General features: G+C 36.8%; 1 protein-coding gene across 1 annotated transcript in view; it reads left to right on the top strand.

The window, feature by feature from the left end:
- The first annotated feature begins 8657 nt into the window (after nucleotides 1-8657).
- MALRD1 (MAM and LDL receptor class A domain containing 1) overlaps nucleotides 8658-27148 on the top strand; it is a 240390-nt gene continuing 221899 nt past the window's right edge. Inside the window, exons 1-6 of the mRNA XM_033511660.1 lie at nucleotides 8658-8944; nucleotides 13451-13591; nucleotides 17474-17568; nucleotides 17650-17811; nucleotides 21834-21927; nucleotides 25552-25695. Of these exons, the coding sequence (XP_033367551.1) occupies nucleotides 8782-8944; nucleotides 13451-13591; nucleotides 17474-17568; nucleotides 17650-17811; nucleotides 21834-21927; nucleotides 25552-25695 (799 nt within the window). The 5' untranslated portion in view covers nucleotides 8658-8781. The remainder of the gene's footprint in view (nucleotides 8945-13450; nucleotides 13592-17473; nucleotides 17569-17649; nucleotides 17812-21833; nucleotides 21928-25551; nucleotides 25696-27148) is intronic.

The following is a 27148-nucleotide window of genomic DNA, read 5'->3' as shown; positions in this document are numbered from 1 at the left end:
TTTGAGCCTATTCAAAACTTCTTGGTGTTTCAATTAGAAAGGAAGTCCCTAATTTTTCACGAGTCGTTGGTTGATGCATTTACATATTTTCCATCCAGGCATGCTGCAGATTCCCACTGGTAGAGTTGTACCACAAACTTGTATTCTGCCTGCTTTCTTGGTCAACATCTTCAGCCAATGCCGTGAACATTTCTTTTGTGCCACCAGGGCTGAAATTCATCAGTATCTGTCAGGTGCAGTTTGCTCGTCTCCCATGGGAAGAGTCAGCTATGTCAAAGCTGTCCATGGCTATGTCACAGAAATTACTCCAGCAAGAACTGGCACCTTGCTGGCAGCAGCCTCAGCAGAAGAGCAAAGGAACTGAAGAGTGATAAAGTCTAAAGTGCATTGACAAAAATCTAAAGGAGATCTAACATCTTAAATCTCTTGAGAATCTGTTTCAGGGACACTGCTAACTTTTGGTTCACAGGTGTGAAATAGCAATAGATGAGGTGAATGCTCTCCATCATACTTGGGATATTCTGGTTAATTGGACAGCTGATGATACTTTTTCTAACTTTGCCAACAGAAAACTTCTGCTGTTAAAACTCAGTTGTAGGGTACACTTGTCTAGGTACATAAGTACTGAGCAATCTGAATTTGCTAGTAATTTCCTCTCAAATTTTGGGTTTCTCTTTCTATGATCTAGTCAGAATATTTTTCTAAAATGAATTCCCATTAATAATTATTTCTCCTAACATTAATAGAATATTGACGATGGACTCTAGTGTATGGTCTGTATTTAGCAGATATCCAGAAAATAATTAAATGCTTGTTATAAAGTAATTTCTAACTGCTTGTGAAACAGTACACTGGGTGGGCTTCTACCTCTTCCACAACTGTAAATTTATCTGATATTAAGTTATGCATATCAAGTATGCAACTATTATTTGATAAGTTACTTCTTTTCTACATAATGCATCCTAAAAATGTAATGTTCTTGCAGTAATGGGTGCCCAGTCATCATTTATTGTCTTGAGAGTTTTCTTTCCAAAATAGAATAGTAATGGGCAGTGAATCAATTAATATCCACTTACCAATCTTTGAAGATTAACTGTTTAGGGTAGAGCTGTGACTACCTGTGATTATTATTTGATTTCTGTGTTTCTGTCCTATGAAGGTTATGCTCAAATTGCTTCAGTATGATCTGAAGTCCTTAGATATCCTTGGTTGCAGTCAGTGATGCTTTTGACCTTACAAAGACAAGCAGAAGGCTCATTAATCAGTAGGCCTTTATTGGGAATACGAACATGCTGAGTCTCAGGGATAGGTACAGCATATTCAAGGTTCTGAAACTGTAGATTTGAAATTATGGGCTACTAAGGGAAGGCACCACTCACTTTTTACTGAAAGGACTCACAGAATAGGCCCAGATGACATATATGGAAATGGTCAAGGATAAAAACGTCAAAATATTAAATTGTTTTCCATCCTTTTTCATAACTCAGTGTATAAGGTATTTGATATGTAATCACAGGCTGTAGCCTTTATGCCAATTTGACAGTGTAGTTCTCAGGTCTTATCAGGGCTTGTCTTGCCCTTTTTGAGCTTGTTTAAACAATTTTATACTGGCCAATTCGTTGTAGCCCCCATTCAGCATGAGCTGTGTGATAATTGCTCTGCAGCAAATGTCTGAAAAATGTATGAATTCCCTGAACAAGCAACTGCCTTTTATTTCAGCTGAGGATGAGGGAGTCATTGGATAACTCTCGTGCTTCACCTGGGAACCAAGGAGAAGGAAGAAAGCTCTTGCAAGGAAGTGTGCTAAATTGGACCCAAGTGAATCCTAGACCAAAGATGAAGACTTTCTCAATTATGCCCCTAAAAGAGCATAGATTCCCTTCTGACGAGGACTTCAGGTTGTTGATGGCTTGACTCAATACACCCCCATTCTTCTTGAGGGAGCTTGAAGCTGCTGATGTTAGACCCAGAGGACCATTGTAGAGGTGAAGACAACAGGAAGAAAGGAGTTAGACACTTGTAATGTTACATACATCAACTGGATTAATAAGGATTTTCTTAGAAAACTTGGACTATTAAAACAGAAATTCTGCTGTTTAGAATTCCTAGGTCTATATTTATGTGTTTCCCTATAATTCATAGAAAATTTTGAGTGTAACAGTTTTATATATTTCAAATTTAAGTTATTTTACACTGAAATACGGCCATTGGAGTTGATGAAACAATTGTGCCTCTTTTCAGTGTGGTGAACATCTAAGCATTTTTACTTTGGGGCAAACTTTTGGCCTAACTTTGAAATTCTCAGGACCTGAATGTTTTCATAGCATTCAGCTAAAATCCTCATTAGAACTGTTTATTTGAACTGTTGCTTATATATTTGAAAAAAAAATCAGATAGTTATTTGTTCACTCAGGTGAGTTTTCTTTTTGATGTGGTAAATACTTAGCTCACAGCAGCTGTCTAGAATTTTAAATTGGTAAGGAAAAACAATAAAAGTTTATTGCCATACCTGAAATAACCCGTCATTATCTATAAACACCACATTCATTTTAAACTTTGTAATTTAACAAAAACATTCAATAAGTCTGATAAGGACTGAAAACTACTGCTGCTGATGGTAGGTGATACCTAACTGTGAAAAACAGCAACCATGTAAACTTTAAAAATAAACACTGGGTGATCCAAAATCTCAATAACAATTTTGTCAGCTGTAGTCTGAAAATGTGTGGTGCATCTCTTTGAGCAGGGGATGAGATGAGAAAATATGTCTTTTTATCTCAAATTCTAATACACTCAACTGCATTCAAAGGAACTCTGGAAGAAGTTTTGCTTGCTGCAGGACAACCCCCATGACTGTGAACCCATGGCATGGCAGTTTCTCTGGCATTGGTACTCTGAGATTACAAACCTTTTCAAGAAAACAAGGTCTGTCAAGTTCCTAGGAAGTTTATAGATGAAACCATTCTGCGTTTTTTTCAGAGAGCAGCTGAAAGCTGGTCACTTTAATGCAGGTGTAGGGAATCACTACCTGATGAATCATGTAGGGATAAGCAGCAGTCTGGGTAAGAAATGTAGAGGAAGAAAAGGAAATTGGGAAGATTTGAAGTCTGCATACTAGACTAAGGTATTTAGGAGTTTGGGGCTGTGAATGAGATTTACTTGTTTTATTTGTTTCTTGTTTTCTTTTTTTTTTCTGTGATTTGGGAGAATAATAACCACCTGGGACTTGTCTACCCTGCCAGCTACACCCACTTTCCTACAAGTGGTTGGGAGGTCTAGGGTTATTTTGTGTGACTGGGAGATGGAAATAGTGGTAAGGGGTGATTCATTCCCTATCTGTGGTGGTTCTAGAAATACCATTTGGAGCAGCTTCAGTGTCCCTCTGAGCTATATTTATTGCTGCTGCTTTATGAGAGTTTTTACAGTATTGGAAAGATGTACATATCCTGGTGGCAGCCGGCTTGGGAAGGACACAAGAAGCTTTGTTTGTTTGTACGTACTGTTTGTTCATTTCTTCACTTATCCCATTGATCTCTCGCTGTAAACAAAGTCACTCGAAGAACAAAGCAACAATAACAAGTTGTTAAAAGCTGCAAGGAAAGTTCTAACATTTTGGAGATCTGTGAGAATGTACTACATTTCACATTAATGCAATAATGCATTTAGACTGAGATTCATATTTATTTATCTTATATTTAAGGATTAAACGAATCCCTAGATCTAAGCATTTTTTTTTTTTTTGGTAATAATAGAATGAAAAATAGTCAAGAAATTAATAACAGTGCTAGAATATTTCCTACAGTTCCTTGAAGTGTGAAACTGCTCTAAGTAACACATAGCTCCAATTGAAAAGTGATTAATCTAAATAAAATTTTTAATATGTCTGGGTTAATTTAAGAAGTATTACTAGGCATTTTGGACTTAGGATAGAGCTGTTTTATTGAGGCAACACATAGATATCCTGTGATTTTTTTTTTCCAAGTAAAGTGTGTATTCTGAAGTTTTACACAATTTCATTGTAAGTGCTAATATTCTATCATTAATCTCCTGAGTACTTTAATTCCAAGGACTTTTCCCAAAACCTGTGCCTTCATTGCATAAAGTTGAACTTCATATTAATTGCACTGAAAGTATGTTCCAAAGGAGCTATTCTTTGTTCAGAACATCATCCTTTCACCTAATATCTCTGAAAATCAGAGCTGAAAAGTATCCCTCTCTTAACTTAGTGGAATATTATTTCTTTTTATATCAAGATATAAAGATATCAAACCCTTATATTGAAGGCTGACTTACAATTGGTGGAGAAAGGTTACTCAGCTTTATTATTTCCTACTTAGTCTTTTTTGTCAGGGGATAGCAGAGAAATTCAGAAATTTTTAGACCACTTATTTGTTTATGCTTGAGGAGATTAAGATAAAGGGGAGTTTTGACCAAGAAAGATTTGTAATAACAATCCTTCTGTCCCTTTTTCAGGAATAATTTCTAAAAATAAACAGAGTTAGCATGGCTGCTTAGAAATCCTCAGAAGTATCATTTCAGAGATGTCCTAAGGACAAAATCAATAATATGGGAAGACTCAATGGATAAGGTTTTTTTTATTTTTAGCCTGGTTACTAAAGTATATACTTTGTTGAGACTCCCTCCAGACCTTAGCAGTCTAGTTTTCAGCTCTTGGGCATGTGGACGTGTTTCAGGACTAAAGATTAATATTGCTGGAGACACAAACCTGGGCTGTAGTTGTGGGAAATGAGCCCAGGGATATTGTTTTTTTCTAGATTAGTCCCTGATCTTGCTGTTTATTCTAACTAATGTTATGTATGACAGAGGCAGACAGACCATTGGAAGGATTAATTTGCCCTCACTTGCACACTTAGAAATAATACTCAGGGGTATTCTTTTTTTCCTATTGAAAAACACCTCTAAAGGACTAGTTTCATTCAGAGGCAGACATCTTTGGGTGTGCTGCCATGAGAAGGTGTTTGTCTGACTCTGCTACCTGTAATACCTTTGGTTGCTGTCCAGTCTCTGGCAACCAAGGTTAAGATAGATGAGTTGAGATGGATAGAAGAACTGTTTAATTTGGTTCAGGTTTAATTTTTATAATAGACTTTTTTTTCCTCCAAACTTTGGAAGAAAGCTAGATCTATTTATGTTCCTTAAGGATGAAGGGCCAGATCTAGTTCCAAGAGTTGCTGAACACGCTTAGCATATTTACATTTTGGTTCCAATGAGGGCTGAATTACTGAAGTAAATGTTGCAGCAACCCTGGTGCACTGTGTGGCCTGAAGGAGAGCAGCCACAGAGAGTGCTCTAGTCTCACCCCTTGCATGAGACTAGAGCAAGTCTTTGGTCTACAAAAACAAATGCTGAGAAATTTTTTATTCCATTCTTATTTCTCTGAAGAAGCACATAGCAGGCAGGAGGTAGAAATGTTCCTACCAGATCAGAGTTTATGCCAATAATTTTTCCTAATAATAGGATATTTATTTATGGACTAAGAACCACTTTGGAATTTTTTTCCCCCTTATGTTGCTGTATAGAGAAAGAATGGCAGTTCTTGGCAGTTCAGAATTGAAGTACTTTTTTTTTTCCAAACAGAGACCATTTATTGTATGTGGTACACATAGGGATTTTTTTAATCTCCCAATGAATATTTTCTCTACTTTCTAGTTATCACTACCTGTGATTTCCCCTTGAATTTTATCCATTACAAAGATGGAAAAGATGCTCCCAAGTTGTTTCCCAAAACGTAATCTTTTTCCAGTTTGTAATGATTTAGGACTTTGACCTGATTATATCTAGTTCATCACATCTTTTCCTAAACTATGGACTTTCTTCCTTTATTGTAACTATGGTGCTCATGCAGTACACTGATCAATGCATTAAGTTCAGTTTTATCCTCTTGATTTAATTAATTTATTTTAGCAAATGGAGATGAGTGGTAAGAACACTTACCCTGAATCCTTTTATTCAAATATATTAATATCTTAGTCCTCTTTCAAGATAACTATTGAATTGGTGCCACTTAACTGAAAACAGATACTGTGCAATTATTGCCTTTCACACCAAAGTAGAGAATTCTGTCAGTTCTTGTTAAAAATGGATCAGTTTGAGGCAACTGTGATTGCTTGAATTTCTGCTACTTTACAGAAGATTTTCAGTTACAATTTGACAATTTAAAATTAGAATGGTCACATGATAATATGAATAGCTTATTTTTGAGAAGGGGTTCTCAAAATAAAGTCTTCTCAGAATTTTTGAGAATTATTTAAAAATACAGCTTTGGTGGTTTTATTAGAAGTTGACTAAAATTTTTCTTGCATAAATAATTTTGGAGGATTTTGTTAAAATTAACAATGTTTACTAAAAATCTGTATTAGAAGAAAAAATATTTATGTTAAAGATTCAAATACTGGCACAGTACTGCTCCCCTGTCTGATCACAACAACAACAAAAAAAAGGCAGATTATAAGTTTGCTATTAAAAAGTTATATTAAACCTAATGAAATTTTGATTACTCTGAAATGGTGACTTATTGTACCCTGTAAGACTTTTCCCTGAAAGAAAGTTAGTATTTGCAGCAAAATTTGAACATGTTTTCAGGTGGTGAAGCTCATATCCCAGTTTTCTTAGTTCTTTCATCTGTTCCATTGCTGATAATAATTGAAAGTTATTATCAGTTATGAAAATACAAAAACCTAAAGGAGAATTTCTGCTATCCATTATATGCTTAAGCAAATAACTTTCTGTTCATGTGAAAAATGGACTTAAAAATGCAAAACTTTTCTGGCCCTGTTTCAAAGCCTGTTAAGACTTCTTTCTAAAACTTTTTGCAACTCCTAGATTAAATATCTGAAACTTTTTCAACAGATTTACTGAAGTTGAAGGCTGAATGGGCAATCTTGTTCACTTACATGAAATGTGTTTTGTTTTGCCTTAAATTAAATTAATTAGGATAAGTCAGGAAAAAATCCACCTTTAATGTAAATTCAAGCAGTTTTCTATTTTAACTTTCCTCCATTTAAAAAACTGCTAAAATAACTGAAAACAGACATGGTGTATGTATTTGCTTTCTTTCAGTTTTCACTTTCTCTGCAATATTTCTCTAGTGCTTTAAAAAATACCCTTTGATTAGTGCCCATCTTCTGCTTTTCTTGACATCCTGCACATTTTTTGCCAGTTTATACTTTTCATTCTCCCTCTCTGCCTCATTTATGTTTTTCAGGGTGCTTCCAGTTCATATATAATGAACTCTTAATTTATTTAGTCATAGCCCTGCTTTTCATCAGGAAGTTTTCCAAACAGCTCTATGGACAGAGGATGAAGCATTAAAATAACACAGATTAAACAATGTCCACAGAAATAATGATGAGAAGGGAGGAATTGAACCAAATGAGCTGGAAAATGCTTTCTAGGCTGATCGGGAACCTTTGTCACGATAAACATGTGCCTGCCTCTGGTGCTGGAGATAATAGGAAGTTGCATCAGACCTTGCACTTCTTGCCTTCAGGTGATGTTGGAGTAGTAGTCTTTTTCCTTGACAAGAGACTTCCTATATTAGGAAAATACAGACCTGCAGAAAATACAGATGATTTATTCCCTTACAGACAGAGTTTGCCTGTTTATCTTTACAGATACTACGGCACTTGTGCATTCCAATCAGCACACTTTAGTTACAGAGGTATATCTTGTCTTATTTCTGCTCACCAGGGCTAACAGGTGAATCAGAGTTATGCATGGTGGAATGTGCATTCCCCTGACTTGATTTTGTGAATTTGTAGGTGACAAAATCTCCAGACCTGCTGGCATCAGTTACTTGTTACAAGCTGCCACTTGGGAAATTTTTTCATCCCACTATTCCTGTAAAAGGAGTGCCATATTTACATGATTGTAAGATTTATTTTGTCTAGCTACCACCATTATTTGCCTTGCAAATTTTGCAATTATCCTCTCTTTTTCCTGCTAGCACTCCTTCCCTGGGTTTGGGGCATCTAAAGTATTTAAACTACTTCATTAAAAGAATTTCCCTGATTTCATGTGATGCTAGGCTGAATGAAACAAACTGATTCAATGTTCTCCCACAAAGCTGACTTTTTTGATTGTTTGGATCTCCCTCCCAAGTCCCCCTCCTCCATTTGAAGATCCTTGAGTTGTCTGTCTGAAGGTGTGGCCAGAACCCCTGTGATTTGGTGAAACACCGAAATGCAGTGAAGGGTGTTACTAAAACAGCCTCACACAAAGGACTGTGACCTGCAGGACAGAGGAGTCAGTCTGATTGCACTGATTTGCAATCCCTTTCATGCAAAATAAACTTTGAATTTCTCAACTGTTTTTCACATTTGATGTACAAACTTTTCATACATTTTGTAAGCATGTGTCAACACCATCTGAGCGAACAGAGATCTTTGTGAATGTTGGTCATTTAGTAATTGTACTCTGATTTCCTGTTATTTTCTTATCTAATACACTTTCAAACCACTGAGTAATAAATCCAATCGGTAAGTTAATGATATACAGTTGACTTGCACAGCATGTGCCAATATATTTTAGCCATAAAACTTCATATTTAGTTAAATATTATCCTAAGACATACCAGGTTGAAAGTCACTGCTTTGCAGAAGCCATACTTCCTATAAGCTGCAGATTAAGAAAGTGAGGTTTTAAAAACACCTCTTAGAGAGATGTGTGTAAACATAAAGCTTGGTCAAAGGCACTTCATGACCAGAACTAGGCAGTTTCAGTAATTATTTTCCAAGTGAAGGCTGGATAGTAACACAGCCCATGAACAGGCTCGTATATATCTGTGTGCTGTCTTGCTTTGCTGCAGTGGATGCTCAGTCACCCACAGCAAGTGGATGCCAGCGAGGTGATGGCTCTTCTGCTCCTCCTGGAGAAGTGTGCATCTCCACCAACCGGTGTGGAGACAGCGGTGATGAGAAACAAGGTGAGTCTGAGCAGAAATGTGACAGTTTGGTAACTGAATGTGACAGCAGAGAGAACTAGGGGGGATGTTTTCATGTTAAAAAATGTTTTGGAACTCTTTCTCTGTTTGTTTTTTTTTTTACCCTCTTCATTTATTTAAGAAAAGTTTATTCCAGCTTCAGTTTAATTTTTCATGCTTTTTTTTCAACACTTGTTAAGTGCAAGACTCTCATGAATGTTCATGTGGATATTACATCACAAAGCAAGTGTTTCCTCTTCAAAATTCAGTGATACATTTTTCCTTAATTTGTGGGAAACCTGTTTGATAGAATTCAGATTTAATACAAAATACCTGGACCAAGGTATAAGCTACACCTTTTTGTTTTTTTTGTCTAGACAAGGGTGGAAATTTTTTTTGAATTCATGAGCTGATTAGCAACTGATTACCCTAGAATAATGTCACACGCATTGGTTACAAATACAATTGGTGCTGTTTCCTGTAAGGAATTGATCTAAGTGGTGAGAGAGAATTTTAACAGCTATTGTCTGAGTAAATTTGCATCAGAATTCTAGTATTTCCAGAATACTGTATTACAAAATGGTGCTGCAAATAATTTCAATAATTTTTAAGTCCAGCTGGAGATGAAGCACCAACCAGTCACTTGTGGTGGAATGGGGTGGAGAATCATAGTAAAACTTGTGTGTTGAGATAAGAAGAGTTTATTAATTGAAAATAAAAAGAAAATGAAATAAAACAATGGTAAGAGTAATAATGGTAAATAATAATGATAACAAAAAGGAAAAAAAAATAAGTAATGTACAATACAATTGCTCACCACTCACTGACTGATGCCAGACCTCCACTTCTTGATCCCAGATCAGCTGTGTTTCCAGCTAACTTCCCCTGGTTTATACAGTGGAGATGACCTTTCCCTGCTATGCTCCTCCCCCAGTTTTGGTGGTTTTCTTTTCTTTTTTTACAGAATTCCAGAATATTCTGAGTTGGAAGGGACCCACAAGGACCACTGAGTACAATGCTTAAGTGCATGGCCCATATTCAGACCATACCCACAGCCCACAGGTGTTATTAGCACCAGGCTCTGGTCCACTGAGAGTCCACTGAGAGTCCACTGAGTCCCTGCAGACTCCTCACTGGCAGAGTAGGAGACAAAGGCAATAAATAATTTCTTGCCATAGGATATATGACTTAGCAAAACGCAAAAACATCAGTGTGTTATCACCACTGTCATTCTGAATCCAAAACACTGTACAGCTACACAAAACAGCTACTGAGAAGAAATGAACTCTGCCCTAGCTGAAACCAGGGCAGATGCATAAGGTAGTCCTTCTCCTTGAGGATTTTTATTCCGAGTCCAAAGAAGAACTTGGATTTATAAAAAAATTTAATTCTAACTAAAAAGCTTATCTAAGTTCTCCTACTCGTTATGCAACAAAAGAACCATCTTTGTTGGGATTTTGAAATTTCACTGTAAGTATAAAACAAGTGGTCTTTAGATGAGCCTCTGGCTATCTGTCCACACTGAAAACTGCTAATTGATTGCATGTTAGCAATCACTGAATTCAGCTGAAATCTGTGAGAAAGAGCAGTAACTTAAATCCAGGTTCTTGAAATTACAATTCTGTGTCCAGCTACATAAAGATTTTCTTCCTCTGATAGGACTCCCTGTTTTATCCAAGCAGGATGCAGAGATCTGTTTGGAGCAGTCTAGGATCAGCTCTAGGATATTTGTTTTTTATTACTCTGTAAATAAGACAATTATTAAGACTGTATTGGTATTTTTGTGAGTTTTGTATTTTGTACATACATTTTTGTAAGTTTTCTGTGCTGTACAAAACTCTGTTAAGTGGCAGTGGCTGTTGAAATGGCAAAGCCTGTTGAATTTCCTGACATGTCTAACACATCTTAAGTTAGCATATATTTTTATCCCTTGAACAAGAGATTGTTATGTTATGTTCCATTGCATAGCCTTGAAATCCTCATTGTGCTTGGTCTTGGTTTCCCCAGAAAGGGCATTTACTCCAGGCAGCATTTTCTACTGTGATTGCAGAATATGGAACAAGAGGTGCATTCTTCCATTATCTTTTGTGGAGGGTTTTTATACTTGTCTGTTGTGGGAATGCAGCTAAGGACAAATGCTTATATGACAGTAGAGAATTAAAGGTTTCTCCAAAGACTAGTATAGAAAAATGAGCCTATAGTCTCTGAAAAAGCCCTAAATATGAAATTATATTGTATTTCATGTGAATGAGCCAGAGGTGTAGAACTGGGCTTCATGGGACAGGCTGTGTGCTGGGACTGCTTGGATAATGCTCTGGATTAGTTCAGGAGATAAGTCAGCTGTCAGACATGAAGGTACAGATCAGGCTGCCAAATCAAAGATCTGTCCTGCTACCACTCTTTCCTGGGATTTGGGATTATTGCAAAGTTATTTTTCTGCTAGTTTTCATCTCCTGGTCTCATGTTGGTGACAGTTTCCTGCTCTTTCTCTGTGGGCTTTGCTCAGATTTAAGGAAGCTTCTGTGGTGAAAATATATAAAAATTGGAATTCCAGTTTTTATTGTTCATTTGGTCTTCATACTGCAAAATATTTTCCTGGAAATGAATGACAACTAAATATTTTTCTCCCAGAATATCCCAAAACGAGATTTTGTACACATGCACACTTTAACTGTAGTCTGTTGATGTGAGACTTGGAATTTTTTATTAGAAGTTATTTTAGATTTTTTAAGTTCACAGGAAATTCAGCAAAAAATATCTAAAAAAATGCCATACATTTTTTCCTTCTGAACTTTTCCTCTTTAAACAGTGACTTTACTTTTGTAAATCTGTCTTGAAGCAAATTTACATTGGTTTGCTTTGAAGTTATATATTCTGTGAAAATGAATATTGCCTTGGAAAATAATGATGAATGATTTTTTTTAAAAAATATAATACAGTACAATTATTGCAATTTCATGCATATTAATTTACAATTGTTTTTTCAGGTATGAGAAAATTCTTGAGGAAATATTGAATGTGGCTTGGTGCATCTCATGCAATGCCAAGCAGATACACCTCAGCAATGTTAGTGCTTTTGATGAACCTCTGGCATGCCTTTTAGCCACTTAAGGATCTAAGGAATAAAAGCAACAATGAAAAGTTGGTTGATGACTCAGCCAAACTGCACATTAACTTAAGTCTGGAATTATTTCTGTTTTCCCCTCACTCACCTTGTAATTAATTATTGCAGTGAAGTGATATGAATATGAAAGACATGAAACTGAAAATTGTAGTGTGACTATCAATGCTGCACTTGCAACTTTATTTAAAATGACTAGTGAACTATGTGAATCCAGACTAGAGAAGAAGCATCAGCAGGGCCTGGAGCAGGCACCAATTTGAGAGGGAGTGTGAAGACATTGTAGCTCTTGTGTCTAACCAGAATCCCAGTTAGAAGGCAGGGTCTTTGTCCCCTTCCTCTGCTGTGTAAGACAAAGGGCAGGGGGGAACTAAAAGTTTCCACACAGGACAAAAAATCTGCAGACAGTACCACACACTGGCCTCTCTGCTTGGGCTGAAGGTGCAATAAGTCTGCTCTTTACAGCTGCATCTACTAAGACCTATTCTTCAATTAAATCCTTCCACCACTACAGAAAGTGCTTCAAGGAATGGGGCTGTCCAGCCTGTCAAGCACGTCCAAGCACTTTCATTCAGCTTGGATATGATGCATAAAGGGCTGCTTGACACCCATGCAAAAATCAACATCTGTCCCTTCATCCCAGTAAGCAGTTATTTATCTGGTCCCATTCCTACCTCAAATTGCCTGAATGGACTCCTGCACCAAACTGGGTTCTGTGCCAGAAAGGTGTTCTGCCTCCCTTTTCCAACCTGTGCTGCTCTACAGGGGAGTCTGGAAGGGGGAAAAAATACACCTTGCTCACCACATTATGACATGTACTGGAATAAATAAGAAAGAGGAAAGGCAAGTGGGGACACCATGCCATTCTGAGGATTCATTTTGTCTCTTGTTTGAATGATGTGGAATAAAAGAAAAACAAACTTGTTCTCTGATTACATCCTGTAGCTAAGTCTTTGTTCTTCCATGTAAGAACTCTGGACAAATTCTTCACCTTAGAGCTGCAGTGTATTTTAAGGACAATCTCTGCATATTAACTATACTAGCTTGGATATTTTCCCATAAAGAGGTAACTACACATATTTGTGATGAAAAGTGAATATATTGTATTAATAAAACATAAATGGCTGAATTTGGATTTAGCTCACTAAAGGAAGGAGTTGGTTAATTGTTTGGGTTTTTTGTCCTAGTATTCATTCTCAGTTGTCTCTCTTCCACTTCACTATTTGTCTTTGCTCATGATTTAAACATTCTGGTGTTCCTTACTTTTTTTTCAGGACTATGTTCAGAGTGTTTCTGTGTGTTAGCTAAGCAGCAAGTGATGGTGAAAAAATATTTTTTTGTTTCTGTTTTTAAGTTTTTAATTTTTTTGTTTGTTTGCTTCAATTCAGGTTCCTCCTGGAACAGCTGTGATTTTGAAACCAATCTATGCAGAGTTCTTCCTGAATTCAATTTACACCGTGGCTGGATAAGAAGAAATGGTCAGTCTGGCATGGGACCACCATACTCTGACCACAGTGGAAATGAGAGTGGTAAGACTCCTCATGCTCTTTGAGGAAACCATGGACTCCTACAAATAATGTACTGTTCTAATTCGTTTATTAAATTTTTCTAATTTCTTGATTTTTCAATTATATTCTTTATGTTTCCTGAGGACTTGTGTCTTTGTTTTAAGGTGATTGCAATTACAGTAATGCAGAATTCAAGGGTGGGGTGGAGGAGGAGAAGGACAGTATTCCAGTAAGCAATTGTTATCATAGAGGAGCAAGTAATCAGTTCCAAAAGATGTGTTTAGCTACTAGAGTGATATTTATTTGTTTTGGAGATATTAGGTGGTAAATTCAGTCTTGATGATTGCAAAGTTTCAAAATTTTGAGAAGTATTTTCATGTTTTCTTGAACTGGTAAAAGCCTGGAGTGTGTGTATCTGTGACTAATATTACTACTCCAAATATTTTGAGAGACAGAACTTTGGAGTCAGAATAAGCTTTGAGCCAGCTGATTTCTAAATTTTCTTACAATTCTACTTTACCATGAAGAGCGTCTCTCATCTAAGCAATTCCTTTTCTCTGTTCTCAGACAAAATACACCCTTTATACTTGTCCCATGGCCAGATTAACCCTGTTTTTCCTTCTGTGATACATCCTGTAATACAATAGCTGTTTAGTTCTCCCTATTTTCTGCTATCCCCTTTCCCTTTGTCTCCACCCACACCCTCTCATCTCTCCTGGGCACAAGCTGTGTTTTGGCAAGTGCCTGGAGGCAGGCATGCAATGCTGGAGCATGCTCAGGAAGAGCATCCTATGTAGGATTCAAGTGTTGCTGTGATTACCTCGGGTGCTCTACACCCCGTTCCCAATCCGCGATGATCCGGGAGTGTGAAATCTGCACTGTTCTGAGGGAGCATCCCCTACACATGGCATAAACCACCAAACAGGTAGAAGTTCCCTATAATGCTGAGTATAAATTGGTGGTTTTGTGGTGAATGTATGGAAGACTTACCTAGAAATCAGCAGATGAAAGTGAAACCCAAATTTAATTTTTTTTTTATTGAAGAAAAGAGCAACCAAAAATCCCGCTATAGATTTTCCTGCCAATTCTCATTTCATAGAGGACAATTCTCATGATATTTTGCAATTAGGGAATTTTATATATGTGATGTGATTTTAGCAACTTTGGTTTTTGTGTGTATCTCAGAAGCACATCCTTCTGTGTGTATTATGCTTCCAAAGATAAGGTTGCTCTTAAATAAGTGTTGATTTAAACCAGTGTTGGCACAAAAATGTGAGCAGATACCAAACTTTTTCATAAACACAAGCTTTATTTCGAGTATGCAAGTTGTGAAATAGTTCAAAATAATAAAGCTTTTCTCATTGAGAAATACATTAAAAAACACCAAAAATACCATGGAACACAAATATAGCAAACTTGACTAGAATAAAAATAGGTTAGCCAGGCAACAGTCTTGCTGTAGTAGAAGTTTCTAGAATTTGTGTATGATTGGTAGTACACACCACGCCAGGATGTAGAAAACGCTACGAAGATACTCTAATAATCATTAGAAATTGGTGGGGAAGGGAAAATTTCACTTAAAAATCTAGCCAAAACCAGCAAAATATTGAGGCTTATCAACTGAAGTGTTTGTTGCTGACGAAGCAAACTGTTCAGTCACCTGAATTGTTCACATTTACTTGTTTTGGGCCTTCAGTCACTGTTGTATCTGCCAGGTCTGAATTGTGCAGTGGTCATGTTAATCTGAGTTATTTTATTCAGGTAGCAGGAAGCTCGACCACTGGTAGCTACTCAGCTTTTCAAGAGGCTGTGTTCTCAGATCTGTGAACTGAATAGCTAAGGAGACTTAAATGCATTCTATTAATTTGCTTTTATTTTTCTACCTGGAGAATGTCTAAACTGTACTTTCATCTTGTAAATGCTGATTCTAATTGCCTAGGAAATATATATCTTCTTATAGCAGTGAGTTGAGTTTTCCCACTGCTGGTGACTCAGCATACTTTATGATCAGTTTTATGTTGGTTCCTGCTTAAAACCCAGAAATTATTTTCTCTATTGTGACAACTGAGCAGTAGGCTCTGTATGGCAGAGTGTTTAAGGGAAGACTTCCTGCCATCAGGATAAAACACACACATTAGCAGAAAAGCAAAGATCCCTTGGTAAATTTAACTCCTTTGAAGATTTATATAATCATTTACTAGAACCCAAAACATCTCTCTTTAGGTCTGTTTCTCATGGATCTTTTTTTTCACTGAAAAAGTAATTGAACAGACCAGTGACAACCACTTTAAGAGAACCCCAAAACAAAACACAACCTGATTTTTCTAGATGAAACTATTCTCTATGTAGAGGTTTTATGTGAAATGACTCTTCAAGGAATTCCTTAAAATTATTGTTTCTTCCCTATCTGTGTAAAACTTAAAATTCCTATGGCAGGTGAAATATAAATATAATTTTTTTACTCTTAGACACATTCATCTTTAGAGAACTAAAAGAAAATAATCCAAAATTTCATGGAAGCTGACATCCAGTGGAACAGATTGGAGTCAGGGATAGGGCTCTGCAGATACACCAAGCCATCTGTTGTGGGTAGGAACAATACCCTTGCAGCTGGCAGGCTCTGAAAGTGCTGCCTGAGCAGTCAGGAAAGGTCTAAAAGCTGGGGGCAGCACGGCCACTGCCCTGGTAGCAGCCTGCAAAATGCTCCTCTGTGGGGGATTGCTCAGCTGGCTCTAACCCTGAGCTGGGCTGCTGGTGCTTCATCAGGGGCTTTACAGTTCCACACAAGGCTGAGAGGGCAAGGGGGGTGGTTTAATAAATTAGGTTTTTAGCTGTTTTGATCTATCCTCTGATATTTGGTTAATGTATTAATCTTTATTTTTAGGATATTTTTTTTTCCCCTTTAGTCCTGCTTGGCCTTTTTTCTCCTTCACCTCCCTCCTTGCAATGTCAGAGGACAGCAAGTTACTTGACACTGGAGTTTGGGAAGGGGAAGAGAAGAGAAAGGATGAAAAAGAATTAAAATAGATTGAGTGTTTTCTATTTTTTTTAATTTTTCATCTTGCATCTCTGAAATCTTTGTGTTCAGGAAGAGCCAAATTTTGACTTGCAGTATTTGATATCCTAAAATAGGGTGATTGACTTCCATCTGTTATAAGATCTGAAACAATACTATCAGGAAGAGACTCAATCAAAGGGCATGGCAACAACCATAGTTCACTGACTCTTCTTGAGCTGTTGCACTTTCAAGTGAATCAAGGACTTTTTTTGTAAATGAAAGGTGATGGTGTCTTTAATGGTAGCCTTGAGATTCTGAAGACAACCTTTTATACTGGAATGTGAGCAGGGATACCACAGTTCTCTCTCTGCAGTGAGGCAATTTGCTGAGCAGGCAGAACCCAGACACCACCAGTTTTCAACCCACGAGAACACACATGGAAAACAAGTCTTCTCTCTCATGTTCCAGCACCACCTCAAAGACCTGAACTGTCATGATAAATGTGTACAGTTGTTTACAGCAGTTGGACATTTAGGCATGAAATATGTTATCTACTCAGGCACTGGAGTTTAAGGTCTTTGGATCAGCTTTCTGAGTTAGTCCCACTCTGTCCCAAAATGTTACACTTCTAAGTGGAGTATTCAAGACATCACCACATGAAACATTTTGGAATCCTACTTAAAATTTTAGCTGGAATATGGAGCAATACTGTGACAATATTGAACATGAAAAAAGGCTTGGAACACAGGGGCTACAAGTTCTATTAGTGTGTTCTGGGGAAACAATTCTAGCTGGCTTTTTAGTTATTAATTTATACCTGCGAATATTACTCTTGTTTTATTGGATATTTTTGGGGGTTTTTTTTTCCAAGCTTCTAAGTTTTCTCTTTTTATTCCTTTAAATAGCTTATTTCCTGTCATTGTCCCCTGAAATGCAATCCTCTTCTGCAGCTTTAAGGACAAGTGTTTTCCTTCCAACTGATGAAGAACACCTTTGCCAGGTATTTTGATGCACATTCTTTGGATTACACTGTTTGCCACAGTATTTCCCTGGAATAATCAGACCTTCTTCTATTTCCTAGATTAGATTTCATTACTGGGTCAGTCATATGAGTGGAACATTTATGGTGGGGCTCCAGAAGCACTCTGAAGATACTGTTACAAATGTTTGGCAAGCTTCAGGAGAGCTACGAAATCAGTGGAATGTAAATACCATTACAATCAAGAGCACTGAAAAGTATGAGGTTAGTAAATTGAGGTTATGGTAAAGGACACTTCTTAAATAGTTTATAAATTGTGGGCCTTTTTTAATAGGTCAGCACTAAATATTTTGTAAATGAAAAAAAACACTATTGTGAGGGAAATTATAAAAAAGCCATTTTGAAGATCATAGCTTGCATTAACAAATAAAGCTTGTTCTTATCCCTTAATGGTGTTAAAACTGATGCCAAACTTTGCTTAAACTGTGCTAGTGTCTTAAATAAAAGAGTCTCATTGAGCCATAAATTATCTACCAGCCCATAGAGCTGATATACTTGTGATCTTAACTTTCAATGCAGTATTTTCTTAGCCTCAGTCTAATTGGACTGATAAACTCAAGGTTTCATTTATATAGGAAACTGAATTTTATACTGAGATACTGTTTTATAGGGGTACTGCAGGTGACAAACACCGTTCTATTAATTAATATACTATTAATGTACTATTAATTATACTGTACTATTAATTGCAGCTTTGAGCCTTTGTCACAGAACACATGCAAAATGGTTTAATTTTGCTCAAAGCTACTGGAAAGCAATGCAAATGTCATAGGCTATTTAAATGTTTTTACATGTGCATTTACAAAAAACAGCACAGTGAATGTAACTTAGGGCTATAATATTGTGGTGATTTACAGCCACTGCTATGCATAATACTGGAGAGAAAGTGGGGAGCAAAGAAGAAATTGAGAGGCCTTTCCTGCTACAGCAGTTACTGTGAAGTTGCTTAGCATACAAACCTGAAGGCATGGCAGCACAACCTCATTTCAATGAACCAAAGGAGTAACATAATTCCTTGACTTCCATATTGCGCTAAAGCAACAGGATTTTGATTTTTGAAGTAATACTAGCCTGCTCAACTATTCTGAGAATGTATATTGCAAAATACCTATACCCAACTCAACAAGTACCAATGTTATTGGTTAATAACTTGCCTCTACCCAATAAGAGTGTATGTATAACAATCTGAGATTGTACAGGAAGGGTTTACTTCTAGATTTATTTGTTCCATCACTTATTCTACTTGGAAAATTGACTCAGTCTGGGAATGGTTAATACAATATGGCATCTGCTTCTTCTGAATTGCTAGGTCAAATCCTAATTAGATTATTGCTTGTAAACCTGGTTATCCTTTGGGCTCTATCAAGTGAACTGATGGGCAGAGTCCAGCTTTAAAGAGGCAGGTGTCAAACTTACTGCAGTAATCATTACAATTGACTCAAGAAACACAGCTCAGCACCTCACAAAGCCTAGAGTCTAAAGCTGAGGAAATTTTCTTCTGTTCTCACATTTTGCTCCAGTGACAACTTGCAAGATATCACTGTCATACAAGTGAATGTAATTCACTTCCCCTTTTGCACTTGTTCTTTTATATGACAAGATACTTAGCCTACAGGGACACCTGTGGCATTTTTCAAGATAAAATTTTGTTTATTAATGTTTCTGTGAAAAAAATAAATTATGAGAGACAAACAATTTTTATTTGGATGTACAAATCACTTTGAAATATGGTGCTTTAATACTTCTGTCATTTCTGAAAACACATTTGAAGTGAGATTTTACTTAAAATCTACCTCTGAACCCCCACTGCTTATTTTCTTCACTCATTTTGATGTTGTCTGTTTAACACTAGAGTATTTTCCTACAAAGAGTCTGGAGTATATTCATGTGATATAGAATTTAGTTTGGCATTTAAAAATCTCCATTTTATGGAATTCTGAAATACAAAGGTTGCCAGTGGTTTAACTGCTGAACAAGCAGGAGGATCAGTATGTCTGTTTTGGCTGGGTTTTGGAGAACTGCATCACGGTTTTCTCTTCTAAGCTACTTTTCCTCTGATTTACTGAGAACAAATATCTCCCAGACTTCATTAAGGGAAAGGGTTCTAGGCTTGGGGTTCATTTATGTCTTTGTGCTTGATTCCTGTTTTACCTTGTGCTTTGCTGCTGTGCTGCAGTCTGCTCCTGCAGCTTTGTGGCATCAGCCCAGCTCGTGTTTGGTCCCACCTTCAGTCCCCTGCACCTTCCTGCCACTAATGGAGCTGCAATGTCCATTTGATCTGGTGCTCACAGATATTGCATGGCTATAGATCATTGCAGTCAGGAGCAAATAGTGCCTCTGAGTAGACATTTGTTTTGTTACTGAGCTTAAAGAGCTCTTGACTTTGTGTGACAAAGAAAACTGAATGTTTCCTTTCTGGAGTAAACTTGGGTGTGAGTCACTTTTGTTATTATTGGACTGAACTCAGGGAGGTCAGCTGGGTACCTGCGACAGATAAACCCTGGATAATCTTGGACACAAGAGCAGCTGGAGGCATCTAGTAATATTATCTTTTGGATGTGGGGAAGTTGAGAGACTGTCCATGAATTTTGAGGAAACACAGGTTCATACCAACTTCATGTGCTCTGATGGAAGATGAAATCGAAGCAGCCTCTGATTTTGCTCCAGCAAAAAGAGCTAGTTCCTCTTTAGCATTGTCTAAATAACTTTATCTCACTATATAAAAAAATCTGACTATGAAACCCCATCTGCAAGCTATAGGTAGGTTTATATTTTAAATGAAGTTGTTAATAACTCAATTTTGAGTTCAAAATAAAACATCGCTGTGCAAAGGTAAAATTTGTCAAATTCTTGATATTAAATAATATTTCTGATGTTTATAGTTATAAAACAGTGCATGATATTGTTTTAGGAACTTACTTGAAACCATGCCATGATAGAAGCAGAAAATAGGAATACATTATTTGTCCTTCATGTGGTGATGTTGTGAAAGTACACATTGACTGCACATATACTTGCAGCAGAATTCAAGAATTCAAAATACTGATTTTTGAAACAAATCAAATGAGCAAATTTCCAAGATGAGACATTTCAGTCATAGAAACGTATTTTTGAATATGATATGGCTGCCATTCTTCTTGGGCATGCCAACTGCAGGTTCAGTAAAACAAACAAAAGTCAAAGGATTACACCCCTCAAAAAAATTCCAGTTCATAAAACAATGATCATATCATTGCATAAGTTGTGTCATCTTGTACCGTGAAAAAACTCAGTTCTTGTTAATTTATAAGTTGTCTGCACCGATCTGTTAAACTAAGCACAATATTGTTGCTGAACTCTCAAGGTAATATTTGAAAAATTATTTCTAACACTGTGAATTCCTTATTTAGAGCTACAATGTGCCTCAAGGTAGATTGTGCCTCCAAGACTCTGGAAAATCCTGGAACTGTTCCATCCCGAGATGTGGTTAGGGAATAATTTAGGGAATGTTATTCATAAGATTGATTTGTTGGGTTGCTTTGATTGGTATGATTTTGTTGTGTTTTCCCAAGGGCTGTGATTGATCAGTCAGTTCCCTTGTAGACCACTGCAGAAAACTTGTAATAGTCTGTACATTTACAAATGTGGATTGAATTCTGCCCTTAAGATAGAAAATAAGATATTTGCAACTTCTGGTGTATAGAAGACTTTGGTGGGGGTAAAAAAAACCACACTGTTGTAACATTAGAGCAGAGTAACTGTCAACCAAGTACTCCTCAAGGTTTGTTTTGGCTAAAAACGTGATGAAAGGTTTCTGAATAATGGTGTTTTCTGCTCTAGATTTTCTCCAGGTTTCTGAGAAATTCTGAAATCAACCAGAAAATGTTCACGTTACAAGTCTCTCTGGAATAATGGCTTGACAAAATCTTTTATGTTCTATTCCTTAACTGTCATGATCCTTGCTTAGATTTTAAGAAATTTTATTGTGATTTTCATATCCTTCCTGTTAAATTCTACTTTAATCTTGAGTTGGATGATTGGACTACCTATCTGGTTTGGGTGAAAAAGCCACAGATGTGTGAAAAAGCCAGGATGATAATCCTCCAAAATTGTTAAATGTGTGATTAGAGGTTTCATATTTCCAATAGGTACTCCATGGACTTGACTGGTGTATATTTTGTGGTTTTTGTTTTGTCTGTGACACTGGTAAACTCTGTTTCTTGTTCATTTGCTGTTAATCTCTTTAGGTTATCTTTTCGGTGATGCTGGAGACACAGCGACAAGGTGAAAGTGTTGCCATTGATGATATTACCTTTAGTGAAGGATGTTCTGTAGCACGTGGTAAGAATACCTGTTTTTCAGGAGCCAGGTCATTTTACATTGTCTTTTCCTTGGATTAGAAGAGAAAAAACAATGGAATTGTTTTGCTATTCAAATGCTTTTTTAACTCTAAGTGTTTTCATCTGGCTCATTTTCATTTCCCTAAACAATCATCTGTCTTTTCACATCTAAACAGTTACAGAGAAAGACAATAAATACTTTAAGAAATCTGATATATTATAGATGTAGGGCTCAGTGGGTAAAAAAGATCTGCTGTTTTTGGCTGAAGAATTGATGTGTTCAGCCAGCTCAGGCGAGGCTTTGGAGCTGACTAAGAAGATTCCCAAGGCATTTGTGTGTTTCTAAATGCTTGAAGGTCCTGATCCTCTGCTGTGCAGTGGTGTTATGCTGTTCTGCTCTGCTGCATCCAAGAGCTGTAATGTCAGGCTGGTCATCTCTGCAGTCAGACCATCCCTGCATGTCAGGATTCTTTAGCAAAACATTTCCTGTTTCCCTTTTCAACCCAATGTGTTTTATGGAAAAGGAATGCCACCCATCCTAGCATAAATGAAGTTGCTTGCTGCTCTGTATTACGCAAGGGCATTCCCCTCTGGCACCTGTGTCACATCCTCGGGTGAGTTCGGATTCAAAGAGCCTCCTTTGTTTTTCTTTTATTCTTGGCATGGGCACAGATGGTTTAGACTTTAAACTGAACTCAAGATATGAAAAGCAGTGTTTGACACAGACCAAGCTAGGTTCCATGGTTGGTTTTGTGTGAACCATACTCCTAAATAATGCTCCCTGGATTGCCCTGTAGGAAAATAATATTGAAAAGAGATGCACATGCCTATTAATATATTAGAGTGCTAAGCAATTTCAAGCAGATCACATTAAAAGCAAGACACAAACCCTAATTAAATGATGCTAGCAGGCATATATATTTCGTTTTCTATAATTCAAGAAACCTATGTACTTGTTTCACCACTTCCTGTGGGAGATCTGTTTGTAAAAATACATTGAGTATTTCAACAAAGTTCTTCTAAAGCAAAAAGAAACAAACCAAAAAAAAATCAGCTATGAAATGAAGCACTCTCTCAAAGAGATGGAAAAGGAAAAAAGGAAAACTGATGTATGGTCTCAGCATATCATATGAATCCAGGTGTTAGACTTAACTTACACTGCAGCTGTTGAACTCCATGCTGTGGCTTACAGATTGAGCTGCTGCACTAAGTGCCTCAGGTATATTCTAATAAGAGCCAGTTCTTATCCTGTGTTTCCTCATTAGAAGAAGTCAACTTCATTAGGTGACATCTAAGTGGCTCACAGCAGCCAAAAACAGGGTCAAAGAATCTTAATTTTCTCCCTGTAAGAGGAATGTTACTACTCAACATTTTCCAATAATTAAAACAAAAGGTCAGACTAATGGTTGGTTGAATTTGAAATTATTTTTTCCCTAGTCCTTATGCAATGTCTGGATAAGTAGACTTTTAATGAAAACCACTTTAATTTCATGAAATCCCTAGCTAAAACTTGCATTTTTAATGTACCCTTCAGGATTTTTAATCCAACTACAAATGCACATAAGAGACAATCTGAGCATTTGTATTCATTAGTATGACTATGTTTTTAGAGTTGTGAGTAAAATATCTTAAATTTTTGTGCTTTCAGGAGTCTCTTGATCGAAACTGTGATGGCTAAATATAAAAGTAATTTCATTATGCTTTAAGTTCTTTCTTCCATTCTATCCCTCCCCTGTCACCCAAACTGTCCCACTTCAGTCTGTTGTCCAGTTCTGCTGAAGACTAAACCTCAAGCATTGAAAAAAATACAACTAAAACCCTATCTGCAGTATAGCAATTTAAGATACTCTACAATCTGTAGTTTCCTGAACAACTGCTAAATAGCTTATCACTCAAAACCCCACAGCTCTTTATCATACATTTGCATATGGGCTGTAGGAAAAAAATACTTTGGCTGTAAAATCGAAAATATGTAAGTTATTTTCTGAAACACACATAATGCAAAATCTCCTTTAATTTTACCTTTAGTAGACCTTCTGTTCAAAGGCTTCATATTCTTATCCAGGCGGCTGCTCTGCAGAATTCCCTCTCAACTCCTGAAGGATTATATATGTGAAGAACCCCACTAGGACTGTCCTGATCTCTACATGGAGATGAAAGCAAAGAGCTCCAAGGCATGAAAGTAGAATGCTATAAGGGAGAACAAGGCTTTTGTCCTCCTTAAGTCACTTGTAACACAGAAGTGACAAAGCCTCATTGCAAAGTTATGGGTTTTTCTCAGGAAAAATGAAGTAATTATATATGTATTATTTATAATGTATAAATTTTGACAAAAATCCAGTATGAATACTTCAACTGACAAAATCTTAATTCCTTAGTTAATTCTAATCCTGCAAAGATGTAGCCTTTAATATTACAGAAGCAGGTATTGGAGATGAACTGCCACAGGGATGGGAGACAGAAAATCCAAAATACTAATATTACTGTTGTCTGACATGCTGCGGCATGAAGAGCTGGAAAACGAGTATTTTGTCAAAACAAACAAAACCTACAAATATATAAAGCTAAATTAAAAAATAAAAATACTCAAAATGACCCACAGAATGACTCAAAATGTTTTGTATCATTACTTCAAAAGCATTAAAAGAAGATCTTTATTCCTTTTGACAGAATTTGCAGATTATTTTTTGCATGTTGAAACTTGACAAAAGCCATCCGTTTCCAGACCCTTGTGGAATTTGGCATTTTCCAGAGGAAGCAAGCTTTTGACAAGCTCTTCCTCACATTATACACATGGTTTGAAAACAGTGCACATTTATTTAGCACTGGAACAAGGAAGAAATGAAAGGTTTGCAGCACTGCCTGGACAGGCCATTTCACTGAGGTATCAGAAATGTGAATAATATGTCTCTCAGATGAAGGAGACAGTAACATCTATGTAAACTAACCTGAAACTGTTTTCTCCATACAATTAGGAATTTCTATGTTTTCTCTGTGATATCCTGACTGCTATTTAATAATGTGTCTTAACCAGATTACCTTTCCCCTGCAATGAAGTGGATCTTCTTCCATTCTCATAGTGCAATCCTGCTTAAAATCCTGACCATTGCTGAGGACAACTCTATTAGTCAGGCATGCTGTGCCCCATAAAAGCTCCCAAAAATATGGGGTGATGCATTCAGAACCTTTTTGCCTCTTAAAAGAGGTATTCTGTTGCATGTATTGTGGAGATGCTGTTGAGTTCAACCTCCATTAAAAGTGATTTTTCTGTAGCTAACACCTAGAAAAGTAAATAGGTATTTCTTGTTATTAAATGTCAGTTTTTGTGTTACCTGGCAACTCTCTCTGTGGAATTGAATTCATGAAGGTTGTGATGACTGGCTAACATAAAGAGCACGCCATTGCTTTGAAAGAAGAATTTGTCTTGAGGGAGTGATTTCTGACAATATTTAAAGATGGCAGGCTGAAATACAGGACAGCAGTCAGGGGTACACAGGGCTTTTGAAGTAACCTTTTGAAGAAGCAGAGATGTTGTCATGAGGTTTTATAAGCAGAGTTTTCTAATAGGGAATAGTTTCATAAATAATGGCTTCTTAAGAAGCGATAGTTTCTCCTTGTCTTTTAGCACCACAGATTTCCCCTTTTGAGCTTGGCATATGCGGGTGGCGCTCGGAGCAGCGAGCTGAGCCTGCTCAGCGGGATCGGCTGCAAGCCGGCCACAGGATTGCCTCCTGCTCCTTCCTGGAGGATTCGAGCAACAACACTCAAGGTGGGGATTTAATTTAACTCAAAATTAATAGCTGTCATGAAGAATATAGTGCTTTTTATGGCAAGATGGTGCCTCAATGCCAAAACAGAACAAAACTGCAAAAGTAATTGTATGTATTTTGTGTTTAAATTAAGTTTTGTTTTGGCTGTTGAATAAGGGCATCATGAGCACTCCTCCTGGAGAGACATAAAGCATTTTATTGTAAGAATTAATGAGTTTTTTTCAGGTATCCATGAAATATTTAACATAAGAATTCTTATATAAACTAATAGCTGATTTATTCTCCAGTTTATTTTTTGTATGAGATCTGTGCAAGAGTTTGGTGAAATTAAATTCCACCAAATCAAATCCATTTAAGCCTATAGCCCTTGTGTGTGGGGGGTTTTTTTCTGTTTTGTTTTGATTTTGCTACTTGGGAATTTGACTTGTGTAGTACTACTCTGCTTGAGCATACAGTCTGGAACTTCATTTTAAACCTTTTATTAGGGCAACTGTAAACAACCAATTTTTCTAGAAAATTGTGACTTACCTTTAAAATCAATAAAATTAATCCAGCTGAAATTTTAAGCAAAGAGCATAACTGGTTTTTCAAGTTGCTGTCTTATATGTGTCTATGGGTTTATGGGAAAGGTTTTTGAAACCTTAATGGAAGTGTTGTATTGTGAGATGGAATTGTCTTGCCTGCAAAGTGTTTGGCTTGTGTACTGAGACTGCCTTCAGAGGGGTCAAGTGCTGCTAGCTGTAGTAGTACAGTTTGTGATGCAGCCTTGATGAACTGATACTGTGGAGATTACTGCTTGAACTTTGAACCCAAAGAAATGGAGCACATCTCATTGACAGAAGCAGAATGAATGTTAGATATTGTTTTCATTTTATAAAAAGATTTTAAAAATAAATTTTAACTTGCATTTCAATAATCTAGTAACCATAAATCAAATTATCATTGAGTAGCAAGGAAAAGTGCCTGAGTGTATATACTGTGTTACAATTAATTTTTACAGGTATGTATAGTGGAGAGCATAGAATAAAGCAGAGTATTTTTTTCCCTTTAAATGTGAGGACAAGAGTCATATCATCTTCCAATTTCCACTGGGGTATCTAACAAAAAAGAGATTTTCATTTGATTTTATTTGAAAACCCTCCCTGAAAGTCATTGTATCTGTGCCATACCTTAACATGACGCACTAAGGGCCAGTAACAGGCATGGATTTCCCTTTTAAGGCAACATTGAAAACAGAAAAGGTACTGAAATTCTGTAAGAGCTTTTACAGGACTATATTACAGGCACTGTCTATGGAAAGAGAATCTATTTGGAAATGTTTCCTGCATAGGTGATTTGGCATTATTGTAAAGATATGCACAGGCAGCTGAGCAGGCTGAATTTCCCCAGCTTCTTGGGGACAATTCCTGTGCTTCTAAGTCATAAAGAAAAATGAAAATGTGTGAAGAAACA

This window comes from Parus major, chromosome 2 (genome assembly GCF_001522545.3).
Source record: "Parus major isolate Abel chromosome 2, Parus_major1.1, whole genome shotgun sequence".
Classification (NCBI taxonomy): domain Eukaryota; kingdom Metazoa; phylum Chordata; class Aves; order Passeriformes; family Paridae; genus Parus; species Parus major.
This window is presented reverse-complemented; position numbering and strand designations above follow the sequence as displayed.